Here is a 25,710-nt window from a genome sequence, read left to right on the forward strand (position 1 = left end):
CCAGATTTTTTTCTGTGCAGTGTATGCTTTAATAATAATACCACTGTGGTCATATTTTATTGCTGATTTGAAATATGTTGAACTAGCTGCCCAAGGCCTTTATTGAGAAGTCTGCCAAGTGAACTGACTTGCCTTAAAGGGTCAATGTTTCACACTCCTGTCTTCTGAAACAAATGCACTCTCTTCTCTTCCTTCTGCTGGTCTGCTTATTTATGCAGGGCTAGTAGTTAGTCTGGAGAGTTTCTTCCTGAAGCCTTTGTGGGTAATTGTATGTGTGTGTGTGTTTGGCTGTAGTTGGTGTTGGCTGAAGGCACACATTCGGATGGGGGATCTCAGTGCACAGAGAGCCACAAAGAGCTGCCACCACCCTTGGAGCGAACTGGAGGGATTGGAGATTCCAGACCCCCCTCTTTCCAGTGAGTAATACCGTGCAAATAATTTGTCTGACATTTATTACTCACGTTTTAGGCCCGTAGTTTACCACTAAGGTCTGATAAGGACACATCCTGGTATAACCTGATGTATGACAAATAAAGATAATGAAATCAAATCTCAATCAAGGTTTTTTTAAATGATAAATATCACTGCACAGACGAATTGTATTCAAGTCATTGTACAAATTGCACATGCATTATATATGCATATGCATTGTGATTTTGAATAATCAGACAAATACATCTGCATGAACTCATAGAAACACACACACACACACACACACACACACACACACACACACACACACACACACACACACACACACACTTTGACAAGCATTACAAAACCGCTGATTTGATTTGATTTGTTCTGAGTTCCTGACCACAGTCACAGCAGTAGCAGATGTCTGTTATCCAGCTGGAGGGAAAATATCATTCTTGTCCTTCCGGGAGCCACATGTGTGAATCAGAGTCCAATTCCAGCGCTTCTCTCTTGAGCTGCATTCTAATAGGACACATGTTTGCCTCACAAAGTTCAATGTGTTTGTTTGATTTGCCAGCCTTCATGCGGTCAGGTCTTTAACCAGACATGTAGCAATGCCTCCTTCCACTCATACGCAGCTGGCCACATAATAATTCATGTTCTTGGGCAATTGTGTGTGTGTGTGTGTGTGTGTGTGTGACACACACACACACACACACACACACACACACAATTCCAGTCAAAAGTTTTTGAACAGTAAGATTTTTTTTTTAAATAAGTCTCTTCTGCTCACCAAGCCTGCATTTATTTGATCCAAAGTACAGCAAAAATAGTAAATTTTTTAAAATATGTTTACTATTTAAATACCATTTTCTATTGAATACATTTTAAAATGTAATTTTTTCCTGTGATTTCAAAGCTGAATTTTTAGCATCATTACTCCAGTCACATGATCCTTTAGAAATCTCTCTAATATTCTGATTTGCTGCTCAAAAATGATTATTATTATAATTATTATTATTATTCTGTTGAAAACAACTGAGTAGGTTTTCTTTAATGAACACAAAGTTCAGTAGAACAGCATTTATCTGAAATAGAAATCTTTTGTAACATTATAAATGTCTGTACCATCACTTTTAAACAATTTAAAAGCGTCCTTGCTAAATAAAAGTATTAATTTCTATAATTTCTTACCCAAATATATATATATACTCAAAAGACTCCAGGCTTTTGAATGGTATAGTGTATAATGTTACAAAAGCTTTTTATTTCAGTTAAATGTTGATCTTTGGATCTTTCTATTTATCAAAGAATTCTGAAAATATTTATAAATAAATATTTTTGTAACATTATCAGTAATGATGCTGATAATGTAGCTTTGATCACAGAAATAAATTACATTTTAAAATATATTCAGTCATTTTAAATATTCAAAATATTTCACAATATCACGGCTGTATAATTTGCTGTATTTTGGATTAAATAAATGCAGGCTTGGTGAGCAAAAGAGACTTCTTTAAAAAACATTAAAACATTTTTTTAATATATATATATTTATAGACATAAAATTGTCCCCGTTTGCTTGGGTTCTGAAACACTTTTCACATTGCTTGAGCTGTAAAGAAGGCTTTGAGAATTGTGCACTGTTGCATATCTGGTTATGTTGTGCTTCTACCGCAAACACACAGATTAAATATTCCCTTTGTTCATATTGAAGATGTTGAAGGCTAAATTTAGATCAACGAGCTTTAGGGCAATTTTGCAACAGCCTTTCTTTGTGCATCTCTGCTGCACCTGTTCACTTTGTGAAAGCCCTGCAATTTCTTTATCTAATGTTTGACTTTCGGACTTTTTTTCTCTTCCTCTGAGTTGTAACCTCCTCACCTCACCAAATAATTCTCACCACTTGTTTTCTATAGTGTCTAGTGCCATCTAGTGCCAGAACATGTGAAGGTCAACCACAGACCGCTTCCTTTCTCCCATCAGTTCTTTTCCCCCGCATCTCTCTAACAGACTACCAGCCAATTTTGCTTGAAATTAATATGAATGTTTCTCCCACAAGAAATCTCCCTCATTTCCATTATAAAAGCTTCACTGTAAGCATTAGTAAGTAACCAAATGTTATCCTGCGCCTGCTCTCTTTGTGCTGTGCATTATTTATTGGTCCTGCTGAATACATTTGGTAGGGTGAGGAGAGTATGTTTTCGCCTGTCCCTTGAGCAGCTAATCCGGATTAGTGGACATTAAAAGCACCCGTCTCAGTTGCCCCGCGGGCTCTGCAGGGTGACACAGCTGCCTCCATCTCCCCCAGGACTGAACCGTCCGTCTGCCTGCTGCCCCCCTGTATAACGTATACTTGCTCACAGCGTACAGCGTACAAGGAAAATACACATCAATTGAATATATTGGTCCCTGTTGTGTTATAAATGTGTACGATTTTGTATTTTGTCCTAATTATTCATGATTATATTTGACCCTGGACCAGTTGAGATTTGAAAATGAGATTTATACATCATCTGAAAGCTGATGTATAAAATAAGCTATCCAGTGATGTATGATTTGACAATATTTGGTTAGAGATTTAACTATTTGAAAATCTGAAATCTGAGAGTGCTAAAAAAAAAGAAGAGAAAATTGCCTTTAAAGTTGTCCAAATGGAGATTTTAGCAATGCCTGTTACTAATTAACTGATATATTGATGGTAGGAAATTTGCTAAATATCTTAATGGAACTTGATCTTTACTTAATACCTTAATGATTTTGTGGCATAAAAGAAAAAATATATAATTCTGACCCATACAATGTATTTTTGGCTAGTGCTACAAATATAGCCATGCTAGTTAAGGCTGGTTTTGTGGTCCAGGATCACATATGAAGGCATCTTTACAAGGTTGAGTTAAAGGGATAGTTCACCCAAAAATAAAAATCCTGTCATTAATTACTCACCCTCATGTCGTTCCAAACCTGTTATACCTTTGTCATCTTCAGAACACAAATATACAAATATTTTTGCTGAAATCTGAGAGCTTTCTGACCCTGCATAGACAGCAACGCAACTAAAATGTTCCAGGAACAGAAACGTAGTAAGAACATCGATAAAATTGTCCTTGTGACATCAGTGGTTCAACTGTAATTTAATAAAGAGAATACTTTTTGTGCACAAAGAGTTATTTAACTATTTCTTCTCTTCCTTTTGTAACATTAAGGTTGAACCACTGATGACACATGGGTTATTTTATTGATGTCTTTACTACCTTTCTGGGCCGTTTGAAAGTTTCAGTTGCGTTGCTGTCTTTGCAGGATCAGATAGCTCTTGGATTTCATGAACAATATCATAATTTCTGAATGAAGGTCTTACATGAGGGTGAGTAATAAATAGCAGAATTTACATTTTTGGGTGAACTATTCCTTTAAAGCACCACCACTTTTTTTTGGAAATAGGCTAATTCTCCAACTCCCCCCGAGTTAATAAGTTGATTTTTACTGTTTTGAAATCCATTCAGTCGTTTTCCTGTTCTGGCGATATCACTTTTAGCATAGCTTAGCATAGATCATTGAATCCTATTAGACCAATAGCATCGCGTTCAAAAATGACCAACGAGTTTCGGTATTTGTCCTATTTAAAACTTGACTCTTCTGTAGTTATATCGTGTACTAATACTGGCGGAAAATGTAAAGCTGTGATTTTCTAGGCCGATAAGATTAGGAACTACACTCCCATTCCGGTGTAATAGTCAAGGAAGTTTGCTGCCGTAATATGGCCTAATACTAATTGCCGTAATATGGCCTAATAATTAATTTCAGGCGCTGCGTGATATTACTGCACCTGCTGCGTCCATATTACGCAGCAAACTTCTTGACTATTACGCCGGAATGGGAGTGTAGTTCCTAATCTTATCGGCCTAGAAAATCGCAGCTTTACATTTTCCGCCGGTACACGATATAACTGCAGAAGAGTTTTAAATAGGACAAATACCGAAACTCATTGGTTATATTTGAAAGCGATGCTATTGGTCTAATAGGATTGAATGATCTATGCTAAGCTATGATAAAAGTGATATCGCCAGAACAGGAGAACGGCTGAATGGATTTCAAAACGGTAAAACTCAACTTATTAACTCGGGGGGAGATGGAGAATGAGCCCATTTCCAAAAAAAGTGAAGTGTTCCTTTTAAGACTGTTAAAAATTTAATGTAAAGACAGAATCAAGCTAAATTATGCCTGTTCTGACCCAACTCTAGTATCAAAGTATACAGTTTTTAATTACTGTGTAAATTGCTGTAAAAAGCAGCATTAAACAGTCTGTGTAAAGACTAAATAGTGGCTAAATGCCTGCTTCTGTCCCATCTTTGCCATTAGAGGATTTTTATTATTTGCATTTAGCTTTGTTTATCCCTCCAGTTTGCTTTCAGCACAGACCCAGACCCATTTTTAATAATGTCTTAAACGTTGAGATCCACTAATTTAATATATACATTTTGCTGTTTTGATGTACTTTTGGTGAATTATCACTATACTGGTGGAGTAACATGCTCCATCCAGCAGGGAGAGACATTAGCACACTGCTTTGTGTTTGAGCTAATCTTGCTTGAGGGGCAGGACTTTCATTTTTGGTGAGTGCTAGTAAACTTTGGCTAGATGCAATTTCCAGGCTTGAAACCATTTAAGTATTATTTATTTGTTTGGTTTAAGATATTTTCCCCTGAAATGGTATCATTAAATTACAAAGGTTTTTCTGCTTTCTTGTTCGTGACCAGGTTTAAATAGATTTTAGCAGAGCATATTCACAAGCCTTATAAATAACTTTATTGTATGTTGTCTTCACACTAATATGCTATTAAAATAAATTGTAATGCATAGAAAAATGGTAGAAGTTAAACAAAAGGATTTGTGAAATCTTAAAGGGATAGTTCACCCAAAAATGAAAATTCTGTCATTAATTATTCACCCTCATGTTGTTCCAACCCAATAAGACCTTTGCTCATCTTCAAAACACAAATTAAGATATTTTTGATTAAATCCGAGAGCTTTCTGATGTTCAAGGCCCAGAAACATAGTAAGGACATTGTTAAAATAAGTCATGTGACATCAGTGGTTCAACTTTAATTTTATGAAGTTACAAGAATACCTTTTGTCTGCAAAGAAAACTAAAATAGCAACTTTATTCTAGTAGCTTCATAAAATTATGGTTGAACCACTGATGTCACATGGACTATTTTAACAATGTCCTTACTACCTTTCTGGGCCTTAAACATGGTAGTACTGTTGCAGGGTCAGAAAGCTAATCAGAAATATCTTTATTTGTGTTCCGAAGATGAACAAAGGTCTTATAGGTTTAGAATGACATGAGGGTGAGTAATTAAAGAAAGAATTTTTGGGTGAACTGTCCCTTTAAGATGTGAGTGCATGTCAGTTGTTAAGTACACTGCTTTTAAATACCACTTTAATTTAAATGGGAAAATCTATCTCTGGTAAAATTACTTCTGGAATGGCCCTTGAAGAGATGCATTACTGGCAAAAGTTCATGAATAATCACTCAGAAGCAAACAGTTTCTAAGCAGTATTTGCATTGTTATAGCGGTCAGTTTATTAAAAGAATTATGCAAAAAAGGTAACAGTAACTATATGGCAATAAATTCTCTACTAAATGTGTACTGAATATTCAGTCATTTATATTTATAAGTATTTATACTTTTAGTAGATGCATTCATCCAAAGTGACTTACATTGCATTTGTGCAATTTAATGCAGGTTTTTATGCTAAAATACATACAAAAATGCTGTCTGTTTTTTTCCACACATGCACAAATGACAGCTTTTTTCTCATGTTTTATCATGTGTGAGAATCTTTGCATGTGTCACAGCGAGCTGTTCTCACCAACCTCATGTTTCTTTTCTGCCCTGAGCTTTCTACCAACTCTGATAGAATAACTAGCCTTTGGCGTATCCGCATACACTTATTCATTCCCGCAGTGCATCGCGGCCCCATTTACCCCCAGCCTGCTCTTCTGGGGCCCGACCACAGCCCTGCAGGATTTGAAACTCCTGGCCTGCAGTTCATGAATAAAACTATAAATTCTCAGCTTTGAATACCTAGTGACAGCTGCTGAAAATGCATGGCTGTAAATCATATACCCTTAAACAATTAAATATCTTTTGGCGATGAAATTGAATGTAGGTAATCATAATTTCAGAAGGTTTCCCAGAACATTTTCTCTACTTCTGTGGCCAAGTGTATTGTGACTCAGCATAATAGAGGTGGTTTCGAGATCATATAATTAACACTTTTTTCTTTTTGTGTGTGTGTCTGTACTAGTGCCAATGCGGTGAGCAGTCGGGATGGATTGGACACAGAGACTGGGACGGAGTCTCTCCAGAGCCAGCGGAGAGAGCGGGAGAGGGAGCGAGCTCACAGGAGGGCACGTGAAAGTGAGTGTGAATGACTTTGAATGATACTCAGCAAAACAGAGGTTCTCACACTGTACACTTCACATATCATGTGCCAGGGATCAGGAAACATATGATACATACGACAGTACTTGTAAAGGGAGTTCTTGCCCCAGGGGTTTCCCCAGGTAATTAGTGTCTGGCAAATATTCCAAGCACAGACACGTGAGACAGCAACAACAACAAAAAAGCTTTTGAGTTGGTAAATGTGATGTTGCTACTGCTCACGATATTTACAAGTGGGCCATTATAAACGTGTTTTTATTTTTTTTGCGAGGCGAGTTTAATTAATGTCATTTTAAACATTCCCAAGCTTATATAGATAGATATAGATATTTTAAGTGTTTAACTTCTTAAAGAAAAAAAAACTTTCCTAAAAGGATGATGGTTTCAGTATGACATTTTGCTTTATTTATGGAGTAAATTAATCATGAATTTAAAAAGGCATTTTGTGCATTATTGTTAATATAGCAATACATATCTATTAAATGTAGAGTTAGTTCTTTTTTTATTTTTTATTTTATTTTATTTTATTTATATCTACACTACTGTTAAAAAATTGTAAAATATTTTGGAAATATATTATGCTTATTGCGCTGCATTAAAACAATTGTAAAACGGTGACATTGTGAACAAAATTGTATATTAAATGTAGAGTTATTTATTTTATTTTATTATTTTATTTTGTTTTATTTTATTTTATTTTGTTTTTATTTTATTTTATTTTATTTTTTACTGTTCAAATGTTTGGGGTTGGTAAAAAATGTTACAAATATTTTTGAAATATCTTATGCTTATCAAGGTTTTATTGCATTTATTTGAAAATACAGTAACACGCTGATATTGTGAACAATTTTTTTAATATATATTTTTTAAACGTCTTATGCTTATCAAAGTTGCATTTATTTGAAAATACAGTAAAATAGTGGTACAGTAATTTTTTATATTAAATGTAGTTAGTTCTTTATTATTTTATTTCATTTTATTTTATTTTATTTTATTTATACCTACACTACCATTCAAAAGTTTGGGGTTGGTAAAAAAGTAAAAAAAAATTTTTTTTTTTTTAAATATCTTATGCTTATCAAGGCTGCATTAATTTGAAAATACAGAGTAAAACAGTGATATTGTGAACAAAAATGTATATGAAATGTAGAGAGTTCTTTTTTTATTTATTTTATTTTATTTTATTTTATTATTTTATTTTATTTTATTCCTACTCTACAGTTTAAAAGTTTGGGGTTGGTAAAAAATGTTAAAGGTGTTTTTGAAATATCTTTGAAATATTGCATTTATTTGAAAATACAGTAACACTGTGATATTGTGAACATTTTTTTTATTTTGTTTTTGAAATATCTTATGCTTATCAAGGTTGCATTTATTTGAAAATACAGTAAAATAGTGATATTGTAAACAACATTTTATATGAAATGTAGTTAGTTCTTTATTATTTTATTTTATTTTATTTTATTTATACCTACACTAACATTCAAAAGTTTGGGGTTGGTAAAAAATGTAAAAAATATTAAAAAAAATATTTTATGCTTATCAAGGCTGCATTAATTTGAAAATACAGTAAAAAAGTGATATTATGAACAAAAAATTATATGAAATGTTGAGCTAGTTCTTTTTTATTTATTTTATTTTATTATTTTATTTTATATCTACACTATCATTTAAAAGTTTATTAAAAATATTTTTGAGACATCTTATGCTTATCAAAGTTGCATTTATTTGAAAATACAGTAAAATAGTAATATTGTGAACAAAATGTTATATTAAATGTAGTTATTGGAGTTAGTAAAAAATATTACATATATTTTTGAAGATCTTATGCTTATCATAGCTGCATTTGTTTGAAAATACAGTAAAACAGTGATATTGTGAAACATTATTAAATATTTAATGAGACAATACTCCAGAATGAAGTGCTACATGATGCTTCAGAAATCATTCAAAAGGAAGATTTGGTGCTCAAGATATTTCTTCTTATCAGTTTTCAGTATCAGTATTATTTTTGTGGAAACTGAGAAACATTTTTTTCAGAATTCATTGAATAGATAGTTAAAGAGAACAGCATTTATTTGAAATGAAAATCTTTTGTAAATTTTTTTTTATGTCTTTATTGTCCCTTTTGATCAGACAAAAAACAAAGAGAAAAAAAAGTTTCCCCAAAAAAGTGAATAAATAATGACATAATTTCCTCGAATATTCCTTTAACGTCATTGCTTCAGCTTCAACACTTTCAAAGCTCCAAAGCTGTCAAAGGGTGTTGCAGGATGTAGTTATTTTTTTCCCCCAGAATCTGCTTGTTTTGTGATCGTTTGCTGGAAGTTGGCTTGTTTAAAACCAGTACAGAAAGTTTATTTTTGTTGGTGTGCATGCTGACTTGAGCTCTGGGTAAAGAGAGGTCACTCATTTGGAAACTTCCTTTTGCACGGAAAAATATTCTGTCAACAGTAAAGAATGTTCTTGGCACCTACATTTTTTTTTTGCCTTTAATGAGAAAAGATTAAAGGTTTGTGTTTATTGTCAATAGATTTCAAGGTGATTGGAAAATTCCTAACTAGAATTTCTACATTGCTAAAGCTGATTATCAAAGTCATATTTCCTCAGTCTTTTACTGTATAGAAAAGTATATTACAGGATTGCTTCCGTCTCACCACAGTCTGTGATGTATTTGTGGAAGCTCCGCTGTTTCACCAGTTCTGTCCACTGGAATCATTTCATGCTCTTCCTCTCTATTTCTCCTGCTGTTTGCGCCTCATTAGTGCCAAGTGCATTAATTAGTGCAGCTTCATTAGCAGCGACACCGCCAGACACAAGAGACAGATGGAGGTGTTGGTGTGTGTGTGTGTGTGTGTGTGTGTGTGTGTGTGTTTGTGTGCTTGCTTAAGATACTGATGATTTATGGATATTCGTTGTGCCTGTATGTTCATGTTAGAGACATCAGACCACCACAGGGTGCTTCTGTAGTGTGGTGTTGCTCCCCAACACTGATTTAATGGTTGTGATACACACTATACTTGTGTTTTTTGAGTCTGTCTTTGAAGTTAAACGTCTTTCGTTTAGCATGGGTATGTCTGGAGCAGTCGTGTAGCTGTGGGGTGTGTCTCTGGAGTTTTTGAAATGTGTCAGGTCAGCTCCCCGTTTATTCTCCAGAAATAGTCATGCATAGAGCTGTTAAAGGAGAAGTTCACTTCCAGAACAAAAATTTACAGAAAATTTACTCACCGTCTTGTCATCCAAGATGTTCATGCCTTTCTTTCATCAGTCGTATAGAAATTATATTTTTGAGGAAAACATTTTAGGATTTCTCTCCATATAGTGGACTTCTATGGTGCCCCTGAGTTTAAACTGCCAAAATGCAGTTGAAATGCAGCTTCGTCTTGTCTAGCTCTTCAAGTGAACGTGCAAAGATGATCAAACACTCTTTACAAAAAAGGTAAAACAGCGATGTAGGGTGATGGAGGAGAAATAGAGATTTGAGTTTTTTTCGATATACCTTAAAGGGATAGTTCACCCAAAAATGAAAATTTGATGTGTATCTGCTTACCCCCAGGGCATCCAAGATGTAGGTGACTTTGTTTCTTCAGAAGAACACAAACGAAGATTTTTAACGAAAACCGGTGCAGTCTGTCAGCCAAATAATGGAAGTGGATGGGCACCAGACCTTTAAAAGTAAACAAAAACATGCACAGACAAATCCAAATTACACCCTGCGGCTCGTGACGATACATTGATGTCCTAAGACACGAAACTGAACAGTATTTATATCATTTTTTACCTTTGATACACAGCCACGTCCCTCTGTCCTGAGCACAAGCTTTTCATCCGGCTCGTGACATGTGTAGCGCTCTGGCGTAGAATACGCAAACGCCGTAAGGGGAAATCGGTGAAAAGTCCCGGACAAGTTTGCGCAAGCAAATGTAATCTTTTAGCTTTAAATCGGTTTGAACAATCAGGATAAGCGCAAGTAATTACCAATTTGAATAGACGCTATACCCACAATCTCTGTGCACACAATGAGTGTTGTATACATGCGACAGATTGCTTCCGGCACTTGCGTAAACTACGCCAGAGCGCGTACACATGTAACGAGCCGGATGCTAAACTCGTGCACATGACAGATGGACGTGGCTGTGTATCAAAGGTAAAAAATGATATAAATACTGTTTAGTTTCTCGCAAAAAATTATTGTTTCGTGTCTTAGGACATCAATGTATCGTCACGAGCCGCAGGGTGTAATTTGGATTTGTCTGTGCATGTTTTTGTTTACTTTTAAAGGTCTGGTGCCCATCCACTCACATTATTTGGCTGACAGACTGCACCGGTTTGAGTTAAAAATCTTCGTTTGTGTTCTTCTGAAGAAACAAAGTCATCTACATCTTGGATGCCCTGGGGGTAAGCAGATAAACATCAAATTTTCATTTTTGGAGGAAGTATCTCTTTAACTGTCATGAACTGGACTACACAGAGTTCACGCAGGGCTTGATAAGACAAGCATTTGAGCTTTGAAAGTATATAAATTGTAATTTTTTTTTTAGAAAATAACCAATCGTTTCGGTAGATAAGACCCTTCTTTTTTGGTCTGGGATCGTTTATAGCCTTTGAAGCTGCATTAAAACTGCATTTTGGAAGTTGAAACTTGCGGGCACCATTGAAGTCCACTATATGGAGAGAAATCCTAAAATGTTTTCTTAAAAAAAATAATTTCTTTACTACTGAGGAAAGAAAGACATGAACATGAATCATACCTATGATTATGATTACCTGCCAGGGGACCGCTAATGAAAACTAGCCGTTGGCTAAATTCCGTACAATGCATGAAATGGAAACATTTATGTTAAAATTGTACATGGTCCCTTTTCAAATTAAATTATTTATCTGTAAATTTTTTGTTCTGGAAGTGAACTAATTTAAACTCAGAAAGCTGTCATAGTAGAGCGTTCAAAAATCCTATTGGAATTTCAGTTTATCCTTTAGGATCTTAGTGGATTCTTAGAATCCTTTTGGACATTCTGATTCATTTGAATGGAATTTCACTTTGTCCTGTAGGATTTTACTTGATTTTTAGAATCTTATTGGACAGTGTTTTATTTAATGGGATTTCACTTTGTCCTGTAGGATCTTTTATTGATTCATAGAATCTCATTGGGCATTGTAATTTTTAAACTAAATTTCACTTTGTCCTGTAGGATTATATTTGAATTACTTTTTAATTTTAGTTTTTTAGAGTAGCACTACATGTTTATGTGTGCTTGTAACCCACAATAACTTGCAGCCTATATGAATACACACAAATATAAACACATAATATGTGTTTTATTGAAATTCATAATATATGCAGTCACTTTTATATAATTAATATATATACACTACCAGTCAAAAGTTTGGGCACACTTCCCCATCAGAGAGAATAGGGAAGTGAGTCTAAAATTTTGACTGGTTGTGTATATATATATATATATATACACACACACACACAATTGAGATCAAAAGTTTACATACACCTTGCAGAATCTGCAAAATGTTAATTATTTTACCAAAATAAGAGCGATCATACAAAATGCATTTATTTAGTACTGATTTAAATAAGATATTTCACATTAAAGACATTTAGATTTGATTCTTAATACTGTGTTGTTACCTGAATGATCCACAGCTGTGTTTTTTGTGTTTAGTGATAGTTGTTCATGAGTCCCTTGTTTGTCCTGAACAGTTAAACTGCCTAAACAGTTAAACTTTTTCAGAAAAATCTTTCAGATCCCACAAATTCTTTGTTTTTTCAGCATTTTTGTGTATTTAAACTAGTGGTGGGCCGTTATCGGTGAAACTCTTATCGCGCGATAAAACAAATATCGCCGTTAATCTATTCTCAAATTTGGGTTGGGAGCTGGGTCTAAACTACGCAAGCTATGATGACTTTCACCTTGATAGTTTAACGCGGATGTATACCGAAGACTGTGTAGAATATGGTCGCGCGTTTAAGTCTCCTCCGCCAAAACACAGACGGGATCACGTCGTTCTCCATTCATAAAAACCGAATCTACTATAGCGAAATGCCACGTAAATTCGTCGTTTTTTGGATTCATAAATCAAATGTTGGTCAGTCACTTAATTCAAATCGCGATATGGACTAGTGTATGTGAAAACTGAAATGCAAAAAGACCGTTTTAATATGAATCCGATATGTTCCGTTTGCCTAGCTGTATGTATGCATTGCGGAGACGAGCTTTTACTACACGCATATACTGAAACACACGTGACGCTCCCGGTAAATTTTGGCATTTTCATCTCACATGAACAGATAAACTCAATCTCCAAAACTGCTGTGAGTGTCACTTTTACCGTTTCATTTGAGAAAACTAGCATCATATCATACTGTATACACAGAAACTTCACGGCAACCTGTCAAAATAAAAGTACGGTGTAACATGTAATGGGCTGGGTAGGTGTTGACCAAGGGGCAACCTCCCGCTCTCTCTATTGAAACCAACACGGAAGTGTCTTAAAATGCAATTCATCGACTGGCCGCTTGAGGCTGGCTGCAAAAGAGAGTCAGTCCCATTGACTCCCCATGTTAAAATGCCCAACTTTACAGCAGAAAAAAGTATGTTTACAGCCTGGTTCAAAAAATGGTTTTGGTCTATATAGCTAGTTTTGCCCTTCATGTCAACTGTGAGGGGGGTGAATTTTTTTTATAACTCATCCGTTTAAGTTATATTAAGCCTTAAAGTTCAGCATAATTAAGGGCGTGTCCACTTGAGTGACAGGGGGATTGCCGCTGCTGTCACCACTGTCGCGCTAGGCGGGCGTGGTTTCAGCAACCAGCTCCACCCACGTCCCGCCTTTTTGCCCATTTTTGATTAGCCGGGAGTGACGCGCGGTGACGCGTTTCCAAGATGGCGACGGCCGAATCCCGCCCACAACAGGCTTCAAAATAGCGCTTCAGAATCCTACGGGTGACGTCACGGATACTACGTCCATATTTTTTACAGTCTATGGTGTTGACGTAAAAAAAAACACAATCTAATAGGGAGAAAAAATAATTTCATTGTTAGTTAGTTAGTAAACACAAGTACATCTAATTGAACATAATTTATTTTCATCAACACAGGGTGGCCGCGGATCCTTAAGTCTTAAAAAGTCTTAAATTCCGTTGTCCTAAAATAAGGCCTTTAAATGTCTTAATTTGTCTTAAATCTAAATCCAAGGGTCTTAAATTTTTTACACTTTGAAAAGGAAAAGTTTATCGTTTTGAGGAGAATCTCCTGCGCACGTTCTAAATCTGTTCTGTTGCTAGACACGCGCTTGCTTGACAACGCCTCAGTGTTGCCAAATTTAGCGGGTTTCCGCCCAACTACACGCATTTGATTTGCAGATTAACTGTTAAGTTTAACCATCATAGAGTAAAAGTTTATAATTAGTACATGTTTTTACGTTGCCGCACACACCTGACGCGAGCACGCGCAGAGAGAGAGAGAGAGAGGAGAGAGAGGCGCGCGGCGCGATTCACACAGATTGATTCCTCTTTAACTGCTATTTGAACGGAAACGTACATACCAAGTCATGTCTTAATACCCGTTTTGGTATTCTGTTTAACAGTCGTTTATGTCTTCAGTGAACCGAAACAGCTGAGAAAGAGATGCGTGCATTTGGCCTTAAAGAGACAGCGTCCTATAAATACCTGCAGTGAGAAACACTAGTTATTTTACAATTAATTATTAAATTTCCCCTCCTGAATACTAGTGTTATTGATTTTATTACTAACTTTATGTTGTATTCATTTACACTTGTCATTTGTGTAATTGTTCTTGTTTTGTTACTGAACTTTAGTTCAGATAGTAGTTTTTGCTGTGGATGAGAAGTAGCCTACCTAAAGTAAGCATTCAGTAATTAGGAAAAAACAAACTTTTTTTTTTTTTTTCTGATCCGAAAAATGATCCGATCCATGACTCAAAATCCGTGTTTGTTACACTGTTACATTGGCTTCAAAGTGTGTGAGAGCCTTGACTTTGTCATGGAATAGAAAATAATTTCTTCTTCTGGAATAGTGTTTTCTGTTGAATATTCCCAAGAATAATCAGTTAAATAAAATAATAATTTAAAATATCTTCATAGTTTTGTGCTAGACTTTTGCGGGACTTTCAATTTGGTCTTAAATTTTGTTTGAAAATGGTATTAAAAAGTCTTAAAATGTCTTAAATTTAACTTGGTCAAACCTGTAGACACCCTGCAACAAATTATCATAGAACAGCTTTATGAGCTTTATGATCCATTCTCAAAGACTTTAAGTCATTATTTGGGTAGCACACATATTCTGAATGCCTTCAGCAGAATTCAAATTAGCCATTTTAATCTAGATTAATCTAGATTAATTCCAAGATTTAATCTAGATTAATCTAGATTAAAAAAAATAATCTATGCCCACCCCTAATTTAAACCCTTTCCAACAATAACTGTATAATTTTGAGACCCATCTTTTCACACTGAGGACAACTGAGGGACTCATATGCAACTATTACAGAAGGTTCAAACGCTCACTGATTCTCCAGAAGTAAAAACAATGCATTAAGGCTGGGGGGTGAAAACTTTTGAAAAGAATGGAGATGTGTACATTTTTCTTATTTTACCTAAATATCATATTTTTTGTCATGTAGTACTGCCCTTCAGAAGCTACAGAAGATGCTTACATTTGTCCCAGAAAACAAAATAAGTTCAATTTACCCTGATTTTCATATTGAAAATGTTATTTTTTTATTAATCTGAAATTCTGTGACATTGCGCATTTTATGACTAGATTCTGCGATTCCGTCCATGTTTACCACATCATGGAAATCGTAGGGCCTGATAATGACAAAACTGATTTATTTATTGATTTGTATTCATTTTCTTAAATAGTTGTACCTGAAACCACTTTTGTTTAGCTCTTAGTTTAGAAAAGCAGACTCACCTTTTCATTTCAACCACAACAAATGCGAAATTCTGATGGCTTTTGCACTCACTTTCTGTCATGCCTGTGGAGTCAGAGGGTGATTTGTCAAGGTTGTCCCAGTGCTGACTTCTACTGGGTGTGATTGGATGAAAAATATGTGCTTGGTTATTAAGGACAGGTGTGTGCCCTAGGGGCAGAAGGAGTGAGAGACGGGATCTCCTTTCTAGCCTCAGGCGCTTATCTGTTAACCGTGCTGAGCCACCAATATTCAGTTTCAGTTTTGCTGTGTGGTGCACATGGAGGTGTTGATTTGTGTTGGGTTTGGCTCATCTTTAGGTTAAGCAAGATTTCGTGATTTTCAAGTTTCGCTGTCAGTGTGAATACACAACAAAATGACAGTTTTTCTTTTGTGCTCAACTTTACCATAAAATCATCAGTTATCAGCGGCAGCACTGCCCAGAGGCTTGTTTGTGAGTAGAGTAGACTGCACCTTTGCTCAGGGCCAGTTCATTGTCTTATACACTCCTGCGCCGTTAAAGTGGAAACTGATGCGAGGGCACGTCTTATAGACAGTTGAGTTCCCGCATAAAGGAGGTTACATTTCATTGAGTCCTTGAAATGCTGCAAGCTAATGAGACGTGCAGCACTGTAATGAAAACTGTGAAGCAGCTGAGGTAAGACTAATGCATCTCTCTGATAACAAGAGTATTTTGTGTAGATGTTTTCAGTTTAAAAATAAATTGCATGATTTTATCATTAACATAAAAATTTCTTTTTACTTGATGTACACCATCCCCTATAATTTGTTAACTAATGTTTTCTGCAGAGAAAAAGTTTGTGTAAAAGCTCTGTAATTGTATGTTGATGCAAATACAATTTTATAAGTAGTTGGAATGAGTTACTGATAAAAGTAAAATACATTCAGTAAAGTTAAGATAAAAGAAAAACATTATGTCAAGTTTTACTTTTGTTGCACAGCAAAATAAAGCATGCAATATAAAGCTTAAATATGAATATAAAATTATGTATTAGTTTTATTAATATTATATATAATAAATATTTGTAAGTAATAAATGTTATATATGTATTATTTCTTACTGATCATTTTGAAATTAAGTATCCTATAATTTAGAAATAATCGTAATAAGTATGAAGATTATGATAATAATAATAAATAATCCTATATTCATATTTAAGCTTTATATTGCATGCATATATATATTATATGCATATTCATATATATATATATTAGATATATATATATATATATATATATATATATATATATTATATGCGCATATATATATATATATATATATATATATATATATATATATATATATATATATATATTAGTATTTAATTAAATATGTCTTAAATAAAGGAAAGGGAAAGGAAAGGGGGTGAGTGAGGCCAAGTATGGTGACCCATACAAGGAATTTGTGCTCTGCATTTAACCCATCCAAGTGCACACACACAGTAGTGAACACACACACACCGTGAACACACACCCGGAGCAGTGGGCAGCCATTGCTGCGGCGCCCGGGGAGCAGTTGGGGGATCGGTGCCTTGCTCAAGGGACTCACCTCAGTCGTGGTATTGAGGGTGAAGAGAGTGCTGTACATTCACTCCCCCCACCTACAATCCCTGCCGGACCTGAGACTCGAACCTGCAACCTTTGGGTTACAAGTCCGAATCTCTAACCATTAGGCCACGGCTGCCCAAATTAATTAATTAATTAAATAATTTAAAATGGAATTAATTCATAAATAAATAAATACATTTGATCTGCAACAAAAGAGTAAAACTTGTATATATAGTATTTAATGAAATATGCCTAAAATAAGTAGTATTTAAATTTGAAATATATATAAAATCCTGCGTCTTAATATATTGAAATAACCATATTTAGCTTATGATATAAAAGCTGTTTACATAAGATTTAGCATAACTGGACTAGCAAACATTAGAAACAGTTCAGCAAATATAAAAAGCATTTATTCTTGTACTATTTTACAGCCTGTTTTGATTTCAGTATGAATATACTGGTCACTTACATTAATATTGCGCTTCACAGGCATATGGTCATCTCCTGAAGTCAGATGTAGAAGGAACATTGTTTTGGTGCAAACATCTTGAGTGAATTCATCTTCGTCTTCCATTATCTCTCTCTTTCCTGACATCTAACGCATACTAAAGTGAGGCTAAAAGGACTCTGGAGAGGCTATAAATGCATTACCCACCTGTGGACCATCCTTTCTGAAAAAAGAGGGCTACTGATAGGCTGTTTCACTCAGCTGCAGGCGTGCAGCTCATCTCGCCGCAGGCCTCCGCTTGTACCCTTAATACCATTGTCCTGTGAACTCACACATGGCAGAGGAATGATAGGGCTTCCTCTGTATGTGTAAGTGAAATGTGGTTGGCTAAAATAGCCATGATTGATTTGTGCGTATGAGTGGCTATGTGGAACGTAATGGTCTGAAATGAGCACTCCTGCAGTACTGGAATGTTTTGGTTGCTTTCGGGGTCCACAGCGATCTTATCGTTTGGTCAGACCGTTTCAGCGCATCCGATGCCACCCAGAGATGCAGCTTCGTCCTTGTCTCTGTATGTATACCCCAGCCATGTTTTCTGACTTGAAAAAGTCATGAACCTTTGGTTCTTCAGTATAAAGCACATAATGATTGCGTAGTTTGATCAGTAGATAGTTTGAAACCTTTAAATGGATCATGATTCAATGACAGTTCTTATAAGTCCATTATGAAGACAAAACCTCACTGTTTATCTCATTTGTCTTCCGCTGCTATCATGCCTTTCCCAGAATTATGTACTGTATTCTGTCTTTGAAGTGTGTTTATTGTCGCCTTCCTCTGCTTTTAAACAATGTCTTTTTTGTTTTCTCTCAGTCCCTCGTGTGAACGGCCACTCGAAATCGGAGCGGGCCAATCGTGACTCAGCTGTTGGTTATGACAGCACATCAGTGATAAGCAGTGAGCTGGAATCCAGCTCATTTATCGACAGTGAGGAGGATGAGGATGCCAGCAGGTCAGACATTGCTCAATGTTTCACTTCACAGGAGAAATTAAATGTGAATTTTGTTGGCTCAGAGTGCCGGATGCATTTCCTTTCAAACAATGACTGTACTTATTTGTCCACTGACATGACAACATTGCCCTCTAATTGAATTTGTAAAGCTGGCCAAAGAATTAAATATGAATTTGATCTTTATAATTAAATTTGAAACATGGTTCATCAGTTGAAATTATTCAATCAAGTTACATTTTTTCTAAAGGATCACAAAAAGGATTTACTCCACTTCCAGAATAAACATTTCCTGGTAATTTACTCACCACCAAGTTACCCAGAAATTCATTTTTTTCTTCAGTCGCAAAGAAATGAAGTTTTCTGAGGAAAACATTCCAGGATTTTTCCCAGTAAAGTGGACTTCAATGGTGCTCAACAGATTGAAGCTTAAAAATGCAGTTTCAGTGCAGCTTCAAGGGGCTCTAAATGATCCCAGCAGAGGTCTTACCTAGCAAAAAGATGTCATTATTTAAAAAAAACAATATTTATACACTTTTTAACCACAAATGCTTGTCTAGCTCTGCAATGCATGTGCGTACTCTGTGCACTTTTTAATACAGTTAGGGTATGTTGAAAAACCCCCATCTCATTTTCTCCTCCAACTTCAGAATCATCCTATATCACCGTTTTACCTTATTTTTTGTAAAGGTAAGCTGTTTTGCGTTTCATATTCTTTGCACGTTCACTTTGTAAACACTGGGTCGGTACTTCTGCAGCGAAGTAGGACGATTTTGAAGTTGGAGGAGAAAATATACCCTAATTGTATTGATCAGAGTACGCATGCGCATCGCAGAGCTAGACAAGACGAGCATTTGAGGTTAAAAAGTATATAAACTGTACTTTTTTTTTTCTTTTTTTTTTTTAGAAAATAACTAATCATTTCGCTAAATAAGACCCTTATTAACCTTCAATCCGTAGAGCACCATTGAAGTCCACTATATGGAGAAAAATCCTGGAATGGTTTACTCGGAAAAATTTAATTTCTTTGTGACTGAAGACAGAAAGACAAACATCCTGGGTGAGAACTGAGTAAATTATCAGGAAATTTTTATTTTGGAAGTGGAGCAATTTAATGCCTTTAATGCATTCATTGCAAAATTGTCTGTAATAAAAGCTGTAATAGTTATGATGCCCATATACTGTGTGTATCTAGGGCTGTCAACCGATTAATCGCGATTAATTGTGTCCAAAATAAAGGTTTGTGTTTACATAATATATGTGTAAGTGCTGTGTATTTTTATTATGTATATATAAATACACACACTTGCATGTATATATTTAAGAAAATGTTTATATTTATATATAAAATATTTATATGTATATGTAATTTAAATTATATACAGTGTAAATATAGATACATATAGACATAAATATTTGTAAATGTGTATTTATATATACATTATAAATGTACACAGTATTCACACATATATAAACACAAACTTCTATATCGGATTAATCGTTTGACAACCCTATAATCCCTAACAGAAATGCAAATATTCAGTATTAAACAACTTTTCCCACCTTTAGGGACGTTTTGCCACTGACCTGCACATCAATTTTCCTCAGGTGTTTGAAAGAACTTTGCATCAGGCTAAATTGAATAAATATACTTTTGTCAATTTTCTGAAAATAACTTTTTTTTTTTTACATTTTTGTGTGTGAATGCTTCAGTGCCAGTCAGAATAAAAGTTATAATGTCAAAATAAATTATGCTGTACTATTTTTAATTAAGAACTGAGAACTGAGAATTGACCTTAAAACTGAACTCATATTGGAGTGCACTTAGAGCTTCATAATAACATGTTGCTTCATTAGTGTAGCGTTAAACTCTGCCTTGACCTTTCATTTTCTCTAAAGCCACAGACTTAGCAGTTCAACCGAGCAGAGCTCTTCATCACACCTCATGCGTAGACACAAACGCAGACGACGGAGGCAGAAAGTCACCAAAATGGACAGGGTGAGAACGTAGAGGAAAAAGCACACATCTCTACGCATTAGTGTTCGATCTGTACTAATCTTTTTTTTTTTTTTTTTTTTGACAGTCCTCATCCTTCAGTAGTATTACAGACTCCACAATGAGCCTCAACATTATCACTGTTACTCTCAACATGGGTAAGAATTTATTCACCAGGTAACTTCTGTTTCCCATCATCTGTCCCTGTGCCTCCTCCCTCTTTTCTCTTATCTGTCCACTTGACTAAACTGAACCTCCTGTTTTTCAAGGTCAGTTGTGCACACTGTGCTCTAAATATAGATGATCACGTCATTGGAAACAGCCTCATCTCTTTTACTCACAGAGAAGTACAACTTCCTGGGTATCAGTATAGTGGGCCAGAGTAATGACAGAGGAGATGGAGGCATCTATATTGGCTCCATTATGAAAGGTGGAGCGGTGGCGGCCGATGGCAGGATTGAGCCTGGAGACATGCTGTTACAGGTGAAATCTTTATCAGAAGATGAAAAATGAGACAATGCGCATTTAAGTAATTGCCAGTATCCACAATGTTAGTTAAAGGGAAATTCTGTCAACATTTACTCATCCTCATATTATTTTATTGGGTAAATACCACTTACTTAAATGTTATCACCAGGAAAAGCATCTTGAGTATATCCTCAAAGTCATTGCGCAAATTTAATAGATATTTACACTAACAATTCCATTAACAGAACTGAAACTGGCCTGTTATTGTAACTCTCTTCTCTTTTTAGTTTCTAAATGCACTTGTGGAATTGTCAAGGGTTAGTTGGTCACCTCCTGTGTTGTAGACTTCTTGTGCTTCATTCCCTTTCCTTCCTGCTAAAGGACATTTAATGTGTCATTGACCACAAAGGACAGAGTGGTGCTTTCATGTCATGTCATTTATTTACACAACAGGGAATTTTCCTCACTCTGGTGATCTGATTTAGAAACCATAATTGTTAAATGACCCTGTGTTGTTAGGTGAATTTTGCAGGATGATGTCAAAGTGACCAGGAAATGTGACATATAAACAAACAGGCAGTTTGTTAGTCATTTTTTTGAAGAATAAAGTCAGCTAAAAGTCAAATATTTACTCATTTACTCACCATTTTGATCCAAACTCATATGATTTTCTTTCTTATGTGAAAAATAAAAGGAGATATTTTTGATAAACACCATTTTTCATGCAATTACAATTCATTTGTACTAAAAATGTACTATTAAAGAAGTCCATATTATTCAATTCACTGTTTTATATAATAACTTTATGTGAGGAACAAGTGGTTGTTGACTTAAACTTTGGTCTGTTTGTCATAATAGATATCAGACTTCAGAATATAGAGCATAACGTCATTTGTTCTACTTTTATAATAGCTTTATGGAACTTCTTAGTCATTTTAGAGCTTGGCAGACCAAGTTTTCATTCACTTTCTTTTTATTGATAAGATTGGCCAGGATTCTCTTCAGTTATTCACCTCTATTCCATAGAAGAAACTTAGGGCTAGTGTTTCTAACAGTTTGCGTTAGCACAAACCATCTTTTGGCGTAAATTGTACATTTAGGTTTTACTAAAGCCGTTAAGAATTAGCGCTGAAAAGGCGTGGACACAGTTATTTTTGCGCATGACCTTATTGAATATGCATTTATAGGAGTTTCCCTTTCAGACACAAAATTTATAGGACAGTATTCCGATGAATCACAACGTGTTTTACTAGCATTTGCATTTGTCAAATTACTGGCATTTGCAACATTATTCAATGCCTAAAAAAAAAACATCTTAAACTATTTTTTGCTTGAAATGGCTGCAATTATTGCTCCTAGAAAGCGCGTGGTAGAAGGGAGAGGATTTTTTCCACATGTATTAATTTATTTGGAATGCCAGAAGAACACTTTATTCGATCATATCATTTGCCAAGCCATGTTATTTTTAATTTGCTTCAGGAAATAAAAGACGACTTGGAAGCCTCAACTAGGAGTCACACAATACCAGGTCTATCAAAACTACTAGCAAACATTAATTTTTTGGCCTCTGGTTCTCTGGAATGGTTCTCTCAGTGAAACTGGCCCTAACGTATGTGTTTGGGGAAAAAAACAGTTCACCAAAAAATGAAAACTCTTTCATTAATTACTCACCCTCACGTCGTTCCAAACCTGTTCATCTTTGGAACACACAAATTAAGAAATATTTGATGAAATCCGAGAGCTTTTTGACCCTGTCGTTATTTTTGTTTTCTTCGCGTTTAAAAAGTATTCTCGTTGCTTCATACAATGACAGTTGAACAACTGATGTCACATGGACTATTTTAACAATGTCCCTACTACTTCTGTGGGCCTTGAACATGGTTGTTGCATTGCTGTTTATTTAGGGTTTGGAATGACTTGAGGATGAAGAATTAATGACAACATTTAAATTTTTGGTTGAATCTCTTTAAATAGGAATATATATGTATATGTATATGTGTTTATATATATATATACTTAATTTTTGATTAGTAATATGCTTTGCTATGAACTTCATTTGGACAACTAGATTTTTTTGCACCCTCAGATTCAAGATTTTCAAATAGTTGTATCTCGGCCAAATATTGTCCTATCCTAACAAACCATACATCAATGGAAAGATTATTTATTCAGTTTCAGATGATGTATAAACCTCAATTTCAAAAAATTTACTGGTTTTGTGATCCAGGATATATACATACAGTGAATAAAAATTATTTGATCCCCTGCTTATTTTGTATGTTTGCCCACTGACAATGAAATGATCAGTCTATAATTTTAATGGAAGGTTTATTTAAACAGTGAGAAACAGAGCAATAACAAAAAAAAATCCAGAAAAACACATTTCAAAAAAGTTATTTTTATTATTAAATTGATTTGCATTTTAATGAGTGAAATAAGTATTTTCGCAAAACATGACTTAGCAAAACCCTTGTTGGCAATCACAGAGGTCAGATGTTTCTTGTAGTTGGCCACCATGTTTGCACACATGTCAGGAGGGATTTTGTCCCACTTCTCTTTGCAGATCCTCTCCAAGTCATTAAGGTTTGAAGGTTCGACTCGAACCTTCAGCTCCCTCCACAGATTTTCTATGGGATTAAGGTCTGGAGACTGGCTAGGCCGCTCCAGGACCTTAATGTGCTTCTTCTTGAGCCACTCATGTATTGCCTTGGTTGTGTGTTTTGTGTCATACCCATCCACAAGCCATTTTCAATGCCCTGGCCCTGATGGTACATGGCCCTGTCCATGGTCCTTTTGATGCGGTGCAGTTGTCCTGTTCCCTTAGCTGAATAATACCCCCAAAGCATAATGTTTCCACCTCCATGCTTGACGGTGGGGATGGTGTTCTTGGGGTCATAAGCAGCATTTCTCCTCCTCCAAACACGGTGAGTTGAGTTGATGTTAAAGAGCTAGATTTTGGTCTCATCTAACCACAACACTTTCACCCAGTTCTCCTCTGAATCATTCAGATGTTCATTGGCAAACTTCAGACAGGCCTCTACATGTGCTTTCTTGAGCAGGGGGACCTTGTGGGCACTGCAGGATTTCAGTCCTTCACGGCGTAGTGTGTTACCAATTGTTTTCTTGGTGACTATGCTCCCAGTTGTCTTGAGATTATTGACAAGATCCTCCTGTGTAGTTCTGGGCTGATTCCTCACCGTTCTCATGATCATTGAAACTCCTCAAGGTGAGAATCTTGCTAGAGCCCCAGACCGAGGGAGATTGACAGTTATTTTGTGTTTTTTCCATTTGCGAATAATCGCAACTGTTGTCTCCTTCTAATCAAGCTGCTTGGCGATGGTCTTGTAGCCCATTCCAGCCTTGTGTAGGTCTACAATCTTGTCCCTGACATCCTTGGCCATGGTGGAGAGTTTGGAATCTGATTGATTAATTGCTTCTGTGGACAGGTGTCTCCCTTTAGGAGAGTGCTTCTAATCTCAGTTTGTTACCTGTATAAAACACTTGGGACACTTGGGAGCCAGAAATTTTGCTGATTGATAGGGGATCAAATACTTATTTCACTCATTAAAATGCAAACTTATTACGGAAGAACATCTACAAATAATACAATAACACTTTATTATAACACCATCTTGACATTTAAACACATAGGAACTGCTGAAAAAAATAATTTTTAAGCTTATTTAAGCTGCATGTGATGTAAAGCTTTAAATATTGGGAGATTTAATGGAAGTATAATTTCCTCAGGTCAATGACGTGAACTTTGAGAACATGAGTAATGATGATGCTGTGAGGATTCTACGGGAAATCGTCTCCAAACCAGGGTGAGGTTGGGTGCCACACCTCAGCTGATTAATAAATTGTCAGTAAATCTGTCATAATGCTCTGTTTTACAATGTTTTATGTTTCATTTGTCCACAGGCCGATAAGCCTAACAGTGGCGAAATGTTGGGACCCCTCTCCTAGAAGCTACTTCACCATCCCTAGAGGTACCTTCCACCTGCCATTATAGCAGCTGAATTCTAGATGTATTACCTTTTTGGATTGCACTGTATTTAAATTCTGCAGTCTGTCTGTCCTCAGCTGAGCCGGTGAGACCAATCGACCCTGCTGCCTGGATCTCACACACTACAGCACTTTCTGGGCCATTCCCCCATTATGGTATGATCAAAGTCATATTCCTGCGTCCTAGAGTCTGTTAATAGAATAGCAGATTTATCATGCTCAACACTGTTATTTCTCTCACTTCACAGAGTTTGATGATCTCCCCCTTTCGGTGTCAAAAACAGACATGGCGACTATAGTAAAGGTCATGCAGCTACCAGATTCAGGCCTGGAGATCAGAGACCGAATGTGGTTGAAGATCACTATAGCCAATGCTGTCATTGGTTTGTGCTTTTTTT

The 25,710-nt window shown here is 35.6% G+C and overlaps 1 protein-coding gene across 2 annotated transcripts in view; it reads left to right on the forward strand.

The window, feature by feature from the left end:
• Positions 1–25,710, forward strand: part of dvl1a (dishevelled segment polarity protein 1a) — a 53,768-nt gene that overhangs the window by 17,661 nt on the left and 10,397 nt on the right. The window contains exons 3-12 of one of the 2 annotated variants that reach the window (XM_073822543.1): positions 295–416; positions 6,733–6,845; positions 18,708–18,846; positions 20,743–20,842; positions 20,928–20,997; positions 21,183–21,322; positions 25,055–25,131; positions 25,229–25,296; positions 25,376–25,468; positions 25,561–25,695. In XM_073822543.1, the coding sequence (XP_073678644.1) occupies positions 295–416; positions 6,733–6,845; positions 18,708–18,846; positions 20,743–20,842; positions 20,928–20,997; positions 21,183–21,322; positions 25,055–25,131; positions 25,229–25,296; positions 25,376–25,468; positions 25,561–25,695 (1,057 nt within the window). The remainder of the gene's footprint in view (positions 1–294; positions 417–6,732; positions 6,846–18,707; positions 18,847–20,742; positions 20,843–20,927; positions 20,998–21,182; positions 21,323–25,054; positions 25,132–25,228; positions 25,297–25,375; positions 25,469–25,560; positions 25,696–25,710) is intronic. The other variant, XM_073822544.1, reaches the window with a different exon arrangement.

Source organism: Garra rufa, chromosome 18 (assembly GCF_049309525.1).
Source record: "Garra rufa chromosome 18, GarRuf1.0, whole genome shotgun sequence".
NCBI classification, from domain to species: Eukaryota; Metazoa; Chordata; class Actinopteri; order Cypriniformes; family Cyprinidae; genus Garra; species Garra rufa.